Here is an 11,652-nt window from a genome sequence, read left to right as displayed (position 1 = left end):
CGGGCCGGGCCGGGGCGGGGCGGCGGAGGCGGCGAGGCCCCGCTAAAGGAGCCTCGGTGCGCTGCGGGGAGGAGCGGCGGCGCTGGGGCGTGCGGCCCTCCTCGGCAAGGGGACGGCTCGGAGCGCCCCGCACGCTGCCGGCGGAGATCCAGGGAAAAGCGAGAGCAGGCACGGTGAGTTGGCTGCTCCTGCCACCCCCGACCCGCCGCGGCGCCTCCGGCCGCGCTGCGCTGGGCGCATCCGCGGACGCCGCTCCCGGTTCTGCTGCGCTGCCCTGCCACCGGGAATACCGCGGCAAGAGAATCGGGAACAGGTTTCCCTTTTTTAATTCTTTGGTGAAGTGAGGCAGCGCAGGCTTTTCCCACTTGGAAGTCTGTAGGTGAACCGCAGCGGGATTTCTACCCTGAGTCCTAGCCTGCTTCTGCTGGGTGAATGTTGCTCCCTTATATAATGGAAAGTTTATCTTTTACTCAGTGTGGGCTGAAGTTTGTTGTAAAGAAATAGGGAGCTCTGGGCGCTTAGGCATTGAAGAGTTCCAGGAAACAATTGGATTTAAGGTCATGCTCTGTGTGATGTCCACTTTCACCTTTCATCGGGTGAAATCAAAAATTTGGAAAATGGAAGTTTGTGTAAAAGAGACTGAATGAGAACCATCAACAAATCTGTCATGTGTGCTTTGCTAAATTAATTCTTATCAGCCTGTAGTACTTACATACATCAGAATTAAAAAGCAGAACAAGAACCAGAGAACTCAATCATTTTAATACGTAACAAAATAGACTGATTTGTTGAGACCATTCAACAGTTGGGTTGCTGGGCTAGAAGAAAGAAGAGAAGATCTTTAGAGGACAAGGTGTGTTTTGAAAATTATACCTAAATTTAACTTGAGGGATAATTTGTAAACTGCACAGTTTTCTAGGAGTCAAGCTATTTTTTACCAAAGCAAGCAATATATTCTTAAGTGCCTTGTGGAAGCATACATTAGACATTGCCCTCATCAAAAAGAATGTGCCATAAACCTATAAATAAGTTAACTTGAGATCAAAAAGTTACAGAGGTGAAGAACTGCTACTGCAACTACTGTATTCACTTATCTAATCTAAAAGGTCCAATACACCAGAAGATGTGTCACACAGGACATGCAGTCCTGTAAAAAATCTAAGTCACCTTTGCACTAATAAAATACTTTGCATTTCATTAGGTGATTACTCCATAGTGATGAGGAAGGGGTGTTGAACCTCTAATTTCCGCTTATTTTAATAAACCTTATTTTTTCATTAAAATATTTTAAATTTAAGGTTTGCCAGGAGGTTCTGGTTTCACAACAGAAAGCATATTTGTAAGCACTAAGTATGGACAAGAAAAATGTACCTTAAAAATGTACCTTGGGTCGAGCTTCAAGAATGCGAGATAGTATTTCTGTATTGTTTTCTGAGTCTTTTGAAATTTTATGCAAACATAAAATAAGTCAAGACTATAAAACAAGTTTTTAATCTCCTTTTTGAAGTAGGATCAAATGTACAGTAAAATGTCAAATGACTTTTTTTTTTGAGAAGCTGAGCAAAGAATGTTAATTATGTTAATCTGATAATTAATTTCAATTCTTTAATCCAAACTTCCCATCTAATATGCTACTTTTTAAACCTTTCTCAGAAATTCTCATATTCCATATATTTTCATTATGGAATAAACTATTTTCCTTCCTGCTAACTTGTTTCATGTGATGGTATAGACTTAAAACAGTATATGGCTTTCCATGTGTTATGATACATATTTGCTCTGCAACCTTCAATTGTTTGAGAGCTGCTTTTTGCCACAGGTAGCATTTCCAAAATTTCCTTTGTAACCATTGCTACCTGTCCTAGGTTACTTTGGATATGGACCTTGGCCGTTCCTCAGAACTCCAATGCACTTTTCTCCCACCCATTAGCTGGAAATAATAATTAACATTAGCAACTGTGCTTTTTGAATGTGCTTGCACAGTCACTCTATTCTTTCAGCCTCAGAGGGCTTTTGACTTTACTGATACAAGTATGGTGTTACTAAAGTGCTCAAAGAGTTCTTAAATCAGCTAAATTTGGGATTCTGATACCTCTGACATTGCTGTTTTGTGAACAGCCATGAACTTCATTTGTCAAGGAAGAAAGGACAGGTGTTCTATAATGACCTATTGCCACTTAAGCAGTACTTGCTGCAATTGCAATATTTATTATATTATTGTTATTTTACACTTCCCCCATAATATATCTTCTTTTGTGTGGTGATCAGTGAGTTCCTCTGTATTTTGTTCTGGCTCTGCTCAAGTGTCTCCTTGGAAGTGTGTCATACGTGTCAGGCCAAGCCAAAAAGTGTGTCATCTACACAGAAAACAGATAAGAAACAACTGATAGGAAAACATAAAAAGCAATTAGCTTTGCATTTTAAAAAATGCAGTGTGGTTATCAATGCTTCTTTTTCCTGAGCTAAAGAAAAGCTGGGAGGGATGCCAGCCTTTCCAAGGGTGATGGTTATTCTACTTGGTAACTGAAGGCCCAGTGAATTGCACTGGTTTGTGCTGGAGGACAGATGAGGAAGAAAATGCAATATTAAGAATGACAGGACATGGAGTGGTGAGGGAAGGCAGGAAGATAGAAATTGATTTCCTTAAAGAAATCAGGAGAAGTTAAACAAATACAGAAAGGATGGTTAAATTCAGATAGTTAAATTCAGCTTTTGCATACAAGTTTGCAGTATCTGCATATCATTAACCTACTTGGTGTGCACAATTGGCCATCTACAAACCCCTGTTTTATAGTTAAGCAAAGGGAATAGTAAGTGAAGTTGCTGATGTCATTCTTCCTGGTAGTCTTGTGCTTGTGTTCTGGGCATGAACCAATTGTAGGTTCAGTACTGAAAAAATGAAATTATGTTCAAAGTGTGCAAAAAATGAATGCTGTGTGTCGATTCTTCTTTTTCTTAATATTTATGATAAGAGTTTCTGCTGCTGCTGTTGTTCTTTTTTAATGTCATTCTATCTTAGTGAGAACCAGGATCATTGTCAGACAGAATTTAGGTATTTGTAAGATCTTGTCTACAAAGCTTTACATGTTTGTGTTTGTTAATTGTATGTTTTTAAAAAAGCCAAAGCTTGCTTCATTACCACTCCCTGGCAGCAACCCACTTTCCTCTTCCTACTCAGTTTAAACTGCATCTGTTCGGAATAAAAGGTAAAATGCTCTTATCTTTTTTCTTCCTTTAAAGAGAGAAATGTTTAAGTTTGGCTTTTGTTTCTTTTCAGATTTCAGCATGGCTTCTCCAGCTCTCCTCATGCGTGTAGTGGCCTCAGCATTTTCTGTTGCAGAAAAAGCTGCAACAATAGTTAGAAATGTGATGTCTGCAGGAGATCTGGGCATAGTGGAGAAGGTATTACCTTTTACTTTGTTCCAGTTTAATTTCACTTGTTAATCTTGAGTTAGGTTAATACAGCCCTCACCATCTCCACCACCACCTACAACAAATATTCCTTTCTAAAGGATTAAAACAGCCCTAAAGAAATGTCTTTTGACCAGTACTTCTGAACAACATTTGTACATTTAAACAAAACACCATAATTTTATCCTGATTTCCTTCACAAAACACAAGGTTTGCATAGCACCTCAAAATTCATAACAAGGTATATTTCCTGTTAATTTCTATACCTATATTCTAACATCCTTAGTACAGCTTAAAATACTGTGCCCTTGATGAATTTTGGATTAGAATAAATCAGTGTTTGATTTCCTAAAACAAAAAAATCTTAGCTTTTATTGCAAATCAAAGTTTTCAAAATAAATTCAGAGATTCAAATTTAATTCTAAAAAGAAAACAGATATTAAAGTTCTTAATTTGCTGTAATCTAGTAAATTCCACTGATGAGCCAGGATCTTTGTTTTGACTACAGTACTGGAATAGGTGAAATTAACTTTGGAAATTAATTCTAGCTTTACAGATATGTTACAATATTAAGGGCTTCATTAAATATATCTATATTGTTTTTGGTCTTTACATTGAAGATACTGCAGGAATTTACATTATTCAAAAATTATCAAAAGTAACAGGTGATATTGGTTCTAAGTAAGATTGGTTTTACATAATTTTAATTTTTTTACAAACACACAAAATTAGATTGAAAGCAATGAACAACAGAAGAGGTTCCTGTTTGAGGGACTAGAGATCTTGAAATTCCTGCAAGCTTCTTGCCAAAGGTGGCTGCTGAAGGAAGAGGAAGAAGGCAAGAGAACCTCTGCATGTGCCTCTGTTTTGCAGTCTGATGGGAAGAAATGCAGAACAGAAAGGAACAGAAGTGCTGCTTCTCATCATTCATCCTCTTTCTGTAGGCAGCAAACACCAAGACCAATTCCAAGTGACCTTACTGAAAGCTTTAGAACATCTGGGAAGGGAATGTTCCACCTTTTCCCTCAACATAGTGATCCTCTGTTCATTTATCTAGTTTAGGAACACTTGAGTTTTTAGCCATCTCCTCTCTTGATATCCTGAGTTTTCTTTCCCTCGGTCAACTCTAAGCTCTCTATTTATATTGCTTTTCTTTGTAGTACTTTTTTTCCTCACCTACTTGGTAGGTAGACAATTTTGTCCACCCTTTCTTACACTGAAGAACTACTTGTACTCTTTTATTGGGTTCATGTCCTGGAACAGAGGACATTCTCTGCAATAAATTTATTTTATTGAGTCTAAATTCAGGACCAATTTCAACCAAATTCTTTAGGGGATGAGAGGGAAATTTCAGAGAAAAATATCAAGTTTCATAAAATTAGCACTTGGCTAAGGGACAGACTAGTTTTGAGCATGCAAAAATTAACCCATTACATGATTCTTAATGGAATATCCCATTCCTATGGCTAATTTCTGTAGCTGGATAAAACATTTTTCATGTTGTCAGCAAATACGATACAAGCAGATAAAATTTTTGTTTGATTGAACTAAGATGTAAATCTTAGATAAACTGTCTTTCTAAATTCCAATGTTAACAGACTGATTTCTCACTGGAATTCTGTCTCTGAACCTAAAGGGTTTAAAAAGTGCTAATAAGTTACCCACTTTCACATGTAGCAGGTTATTAGCATTTAAGACATTAGTGTAACACATGTAGTAGCATATGTTTGGCTATACAACATTGGGAAGCCTTGCAGTAATTTTTTTATGTCACCTTGGGGCACCAAATCCACTGCTCTACTGTCAGACCAGCGTGTCTTAGCCCTGGGGTGCACAGGAAAACTCTGCTTCTTGCAGTTTTTAGCCTGCCTCTCACAAGGTCACTTACTGGGTTGAAGATTTACCAAATTAGACTTCCTTTAGATTACAAGTAGATATTCAGAGTGCTGTATGGGCCACTGTGCTGGTGTATTTTTTTAGTACTCAAATTCCTATCCACTCTTGCACAGGCTGGACCCAATGACTTGCAGACCAAAGCTGACCGACTGGTACAAATGAGCATTTGTGCTTCCCTGGCACGGAAGTTTCCCAAGGTGACAATCATAGGAGAAGAAGTAAGTACCTACTTAATTTCATACTGACAGTTTATCTTCTGTAGCTTGCACTAGAATTTGTTTTGGTTTGGTTTAGGAAAATATCAGTTTTAATTAAAAAAAAAATAAACAACCCAAAAAGCAACAAACAAAGGTATTTCTATCCCATTTCACTTTTCCATTTTATTAGCTTTATCAAGCTGCTGTGAAATACACAGCTCTAAGGCAAAATGAGGTGAGTCCAAAACATTTTTCTAATAATTCTGAGAATCCTTTGGTTAGGACCTGCCCACTGATGATGTAACTGAAGATTTAATTGAAGATGGTCACTGTGAAGAAATACTGAAGAAACCTTGTCCTGCTCAGTACACAGGAATTAAAGAGGAAGAGGTAATGTGGTAATGCTATATCTGTGTCTTAATATTTTACATTATCTATACTACTTTTGATTTTAGCTAAGAGTGTACAGTGAAGAGAGATTTTTTTTCAGTGTTGCCAGTATTTCTTTTTAGTTTGAAAACCAAAATGTAGTCATGAGAATCACACCTCCAGAGCTACAAATGCTGCGTGTTCCTGTGTGCAGTAATGGGAAATGGAAATTGGCTTCTTACAATTGTGATTCAAATTAGTTTGGCAGGAATCTAGTTTGGACATATCCAAGTAATCTCATTTTCCATTTCAGCTTAATCCTTCATACTTCTATCAGGACATTTACTGAGACATTCCAGTCAATATTTAAGCTTTTTTTTTTTTGTGTGTAAATTACTATTATAGGCTTCAGCCATATAATACTGTTAAAACTTTGGTTCTCTTTTTTTTTTTTTGCTTACTACCTTAAGGAAATAAAAACAATAAAGTAAAATATATACTTTGTGTGGTAATTTACATTATTTGTGTTTGTTAATTTTCCTTATTTTTTTATTCTTAAAGCTTGTAATATGGGTTGATCCCTTGGATGGAACCAAGGAGTACACTGAAGGTTGGATTTTCTTTTAATTCTCTTGATATCTTTGAATTGAAGGACTAAATCTACCCTTCAAATAGGAATATGCTCAATTATATTTACATCTTCCTCTCAAACAACCCAAATACCACAGCTGTACTTGTAGTCCTTTCAAAATGAAATGAATATCCTCCCACAAATCACAATTCTTCAGTCATGGGAAGAAACTGTTTTCAGCAAAGCCCAATTTCTATCCACAGAAATAGACATTAAAATGAAAGAAAAGAAAAAAAAGAAAAGCCTCTAAGAAACAATGTGCTGAAACCTCACTTTTGCCTCCTAATGCATCTTTAGATTGATTAATGTAAAATCTTTTAGGCAGATTTTTTTTCCCTTTGTGGGGAGAGAGATGTACAACTTTCAATAAATTGCTAGTTTTTAACAGCATTAAAGTCCCACCACAATTACAGAAGAATGTCATCATATACTGCTGTGTAGTTGTATCTTTAAACTTCCTTCTCATTATGTGTTAATTATAACATAGCTGTATTAAAAGAACTCTATCTGGGGCATTTTTAGCAGAGCTCAAGGCTAAATGACTAAAAAAATTAAATCAACATCTGAGACTCTTGAATACTATTTGCATATTTAAGATAGCACCCTGCATATTGATTTGTGGACTTTTACTGAATGTTTATGTTTTTATTAAGATCTCTTTTTCAAGCATAACTACATTCCTGCTTTTTCTGTCCAGGTCTCCTTGACCATGTAACGGTTCTTATTGGAATTGCCTATGGAGGCAAAGCAATAGCAGGAGTTATTAACCAGCCATATTACAACTATGAGGTATTAAATCATTGATTTATTTAGAAGCAATGTGTGATTTCTAAGTGTTACTCCTAAGCTATTTCAGTTTGCACACTTTAAACTGAAAAGTGGCGTGTAGTGGAGTTAATGTTGTAATGTAAGTTATTGGGGTTTTTTAATTAAATATATATAATTTTAAATGTTGGTTTCCAGGAACTGAATATCAGGAACTTATTAGCAACCATACTGAATCATGAGGCTGGTGTAATGCACTAATAAAGGATATATTACATATATACTCCGCAAATTACTACAGTCCTTATAATGTACCTACTGTAAAACAAGTACAGGTCAGTGGTGTTGCAGTCTTTAGTCTTTAGTAAATCCTTGCAATGGGTGCATTTGCAATGTGTGGTAATTGCCATAGATCTGCAGCCCTAAATAAATCAAGCATAAATTGTCACTGACAGCTGGGTTAGAGTGTATCATGCCAGGCTTCAGGTAAAAGTCAGGATGGCAAACCTACAGGCATTTACACATTTGGAGATTATTTCAGTATTATTGGGGGAGCTCATGATACAGCCTGATTAATTAAACTTATTGGCGTTAAAAGAAAAAGCCCTTGAGCTGATGTAATGCTATCATGTTCTGTGTGATATTTATCACAAAATATTTCAAATTACAGTATACTTTCAATTACAGATTGTGCCCCAAGTACAGAAATATACTAATATTAATCTGTCAGTCACTGGAGGCAAGATGTAATGCACCACCACAATGTCACAGATAAGAAAAGGGTCAATAATGTCATTGCTTTATAGGGAAAGAGATTTTTCACTTTGGGCTCTTGAGTAGTTCTTTTTAAGTGCCACTGTTTAAATGTACAGCCCAGCATTAATATTATACTCCCTGATATGCCAAGATGCATCTAGGTACCCTTTCCCTTTGTGCTTTAACTGCTGATCAGTGTGATTAACCATCACTCTGTACCTTTCTTGTAGGCAGGAGCTAATGCTGTGCTGGGCAGGACAATCTGGGGAGTGCTGGGCATGGGTGCCTTTGGCTTCCAGCTGACAGAAGCCCCTGCTGGCAAACACATCGTGGTTACCACCCGCTCCCACAGCAGTGCCCTGGTGAACGAGTGCATCACTGCCTTGAACCCAGACCAGGTCATCAGAGTTGGAGGAGCAGGAAACAAGGTATGAAAGGCCCAGATCTTCTGGTTTTACTGGGAGGTGGCACCTTTGGCAAAAAAAATAAAAAGCCTTTTTAAAGAAATCATTTGCTTACTTGCATGAACATACAGGAGAGATTTCCTCTGCCTTACCCATGACAACTTTTCTTCCTAGCATTCAGTCTGCTGTGAGGCTGAGAGAATTTGGCACAGGTGTATTTGTACCAGTAGCCATGCTGGTCATGGCTGAGGTCTGTCTTCCCCAGTAGTCTGTTTTTCAGGGGTGAAAATAAAAAGTTATAAGACCAGAATGACTAAATGGGAATTCAGTTTTATCTCAATTATTAGACATGTCCTCCTCTTTGTGTTAATACAGCTTTTATTCCAACTATATAGCAGCACGTTTGAAAGGATAAAAATATAAGCACACAGTGATATTTCCTTTCTGGAATTTCTCTGTGTACAGGGAACACTCATTTGGTACAGGTTTTAAAGCTGTTTTGTCATAGCTGTCAAAAACACACCCTCTCATCTCTTTTCTCCAGCACGTGCAAGGCCCAGAGTGGCATGAACACAACATGTATATATTTTCCACTTTATTTTTTTAGTATTTGCACAAGAAGTGAACTCTTGTTTCTGAAACTGAGAGCAGATTTTCATCCTATAGACTGTATTTATAATAATCAAAAAGAATGACCTGGGACTGGTGATACAGTATAACTTGTAAATCTTAATACATTTCTTGTAATAGTAATAAGGAAATGGCTGGTGTTCCTTTCCTGGCTATCAGTACTTAAATAAACAGATTTAATCCCCATTTCCTGGTGTTATTTCTACCTATTTCTAAATGCCTAAATTCTTGGCAATGATTGCAACTCTACTCTTAACAGATCATTCAACTCATAGAAGGCAAAGCATCTGCTTATGTATTTGCCAGTCCTGGGTGCAAGAAGTGGGATACATGTGCACCTGAAGCTATCCTACATGCTGTGGGAGGTAAGTTAATAGCATTCAGAGTTTCAGGATAAGTGAAACTGCATTAATTTGAAGTTAGTTATGCTTTCCATTGAAAGAAAAATTACAGTACATGTGTCAATAACTGTCACATAATTTAAAAAGCCAGATCCCCAAATTTGGAGGATATTCATTTTAATATTTTCAAAACAAATGCCCCTTTTTTTTTCTGTTGGCTACTACCTACAGTAAAATCTATTGTCCTACTAACTGAGTATAGTACTTTATTATTAGTAACATGTTATGTAATATGTGGACATTGAATTCTTTAAACAAACAAAAATAGGTCAAATCATGCTGTTGTTCTCTGGATGTACAAACTCCAAAATTTTGTCATTAATGTAATTCAGTAGAATTAGTGGTCTCCAACCAACATGAGACACTTCACTTATCTAGGGGCTAATGGGGTTGAAAAGTTATGAAAAGACTCACTACTAAGGATTTGAAGTACTATTTTTTTTTAAATTCTTCTTTTTAATTCTTCTTTTCACATTAATAAGCCTTTTACCATCATATGCTAAAAGTATGGAGCTTGATTCCTAAATTCTGTCAATCAAGGATAACAGACTTTATAATGACACTGTTAAACTCCTGCAGCCTGTAGTGTTCAGGCTGCTGTGGGATAATTTTAAATAGGGTTAGCTCTAGCACAAAGCAACCCAACCAATCTGGGGCAGCACAATGCTGTATTTAGCCGCTTTGGTAGGTAGGAAGCTCCTGGTTAAATTAGCTTGAATAAAGATCTGTGTTGCTCTTGCTAAGTGATTTTTAAAATCTCATTTAAAACCAGCTGGGGTGTTTTGACATTTTTAGTTTGTGGTATAGAGTCACTCTGGTTTTTACTTGAACTTAGGATTTTTCTTTGCTGCTTGTCAATGGCAAATGTAAAAGCTATTCAGGAAGCATTTAAGTAATCCATGAGAAATGTTTTTCTTTTTCTGAGACACAAAGAATTTAAGTATTGTTGAAAAAAAAAATAAACTCACTAGTTACTTGATTTTAGTCAATATCAAACCTGTTGTACTTAAACTGGAACCAAAGATACTTCACATCTGAAGACAGGCATGTGTACCAAAGACTGCTTTTAGTTATTTTACTTGAACTAATGGACTCCAACTCCTTTTTGCTATAATATTTTTTCTTTTTCTTTTTTTTTTTTTTTTGCAGGCAAGATAACTGATATCCGTGGAAATTCATTTCAGTATAACAAGGAGGTGAAGCACATGAATTCAGCTGGGGTCCTTGCCACTTTGAGAAATTATGACTACTATGCCAGTCGTATTCCAAACACTGTGAAAGAATCTCTAGTGCCTTAAAGCAGGGAAGAGTCTTCATTTGGCCTGGAAGGCTGAGAAAATGAGCTTGGAAAAAAGGAAGAAGATGACTGAGCTTGAAATTCTGTTTCATAGAATCTGAACTGAAGTCTTTCAGTAAGGTGTTCAATAATTTCAAAATTATACAGAATCTCTAAGTATCTGTTGGATCAGATTGTTTGGCTGTGTTGAAGAGACAACAACATCAAAACAGTCATGTTTCTTCAGTAGTTGTTTTCTATATTCTTTGGGATTTTTTCTTCCTCATGACTGAGTGTAATATACTGCTAATCATAACACTGCAGACCAAAAATCATCTTCATATTCTGGGCACAAAATCATGTTAAATCATGTACCTGATCTTGCTCAATGGTTTTTGTTGTCAATAAGGGTTATTGATTTAAATACAAATGGACTAAGCATTTGGCTAGATGGATGAGCCAATTTGTTATAAAGTTGCCAGTGTTGATTCTTAGAAGGGCATCTGAGTTTTTTATTTGGTCTGCACTGAGTTTTGGGATGGCCAAGACTGCTATTTGTTGGGTTGTCTGAGTTTTGAAGGAGGCAGGACACAATGCAGCTGGGCCTGGAAATCTCAAATAAGGGTTCATGGATCACTGGATTCATTAAGGATCAGTGAAGTGTGCATACAGCAGGGTCCAGGACAGCTCAGTTGGGAACCAAGGAAGCATGACAGGGGTAAGGAGTTCCTAGCACCTCTATGATGATTTGAAATGCCTTTTTCAGGGTTTATGTCACTGCAGTCTTGGAGCACTTTGGGTATCCAAAGTCAAGGTCACTTTGGCATATTTGGGAATAACAGAAATGCCAGAACTTGAAATTTTCCATGTCCAAATTCTGAGATAAACCAGGTGCCTTTCCAACAGCCCCAGAGTT

General features: G+C 37.0%; 1 protein-coding gene across 1 annotated transcript; it reads left to right on the top strand.

Annotated features, from left to right (window-relative positions):
* Positions 1-24: 24 nt before the first annotated feature.
* Positions 25-11,236, top strand: BPNT1 (3'(2'), 5'-bisphosphate nucleotidase 1). The gene is made up of 9 exons (XM_021546837.3): positions 25-173; positions 3,278-3,402; positions 5,421-5,525; positions 5,787-5,894; positions 6,435-6,483; positions 7,202-7,293; positions 8,256-8,453; positions 9,319-9,424; positions 10,610-11,236. The coding sequence occupies exons 2-9, from the start codon at positions 3,286-3,288 to the stop codon at positions 10,756-10,758; spliced, it is 924 nt and encodes a 307-aa protein (XP_021402512.3). The 5' UTR covers positions 25-173; positions 3,278-3,285; the 3' UTR covers positions 10,759-11,236.
* The last annotated feature ends 416 nt before the right edge of the window (positions 11,237-11,652 follow it).

Source organism: Lonchura striata, chromosome 3 (genome assembly GCF_050655825.1).
Source record: "Lonchura striata isolate lonStrDom1 chromosome 3, ASM5065582v1, whole genome shotgun sequence".
Classification (NCBI taxonomy): domain Eukaryota; kingdom Metazoa; phylum Chordata; class Aves; order Passeriformes; family Estrildidae; genus Lonchura; species Lonchura striata.
Note: the sequence above shows the minus strand (reverse complement) of the source record. Positions and strands in the feature narration are given on the sequence as shown.

Coding starts and splice junctions, on each gene's coding strand:
- BPNT1 (XM_021546837.3), top strand. CDS start 3,286: ATGGCTTCTCCAGCTCTCCTCATGCGTGTAGTGGCCTCAGCATTTTCT. Junction 5,526..5,786: donor TGACAATCATAGGAGAAGAA/GTAAGTACCTAC, acceptor TCCTTTGGTTAG/GACCTGCCCACTGATGATGT. Junction 8,454..9,318: donor TTGGAGGAGCAGGAAACAAG/GTATGAAAGGCC, acceptor TACTCTTAACAG/ATCATTCAACTCATAGAAGG.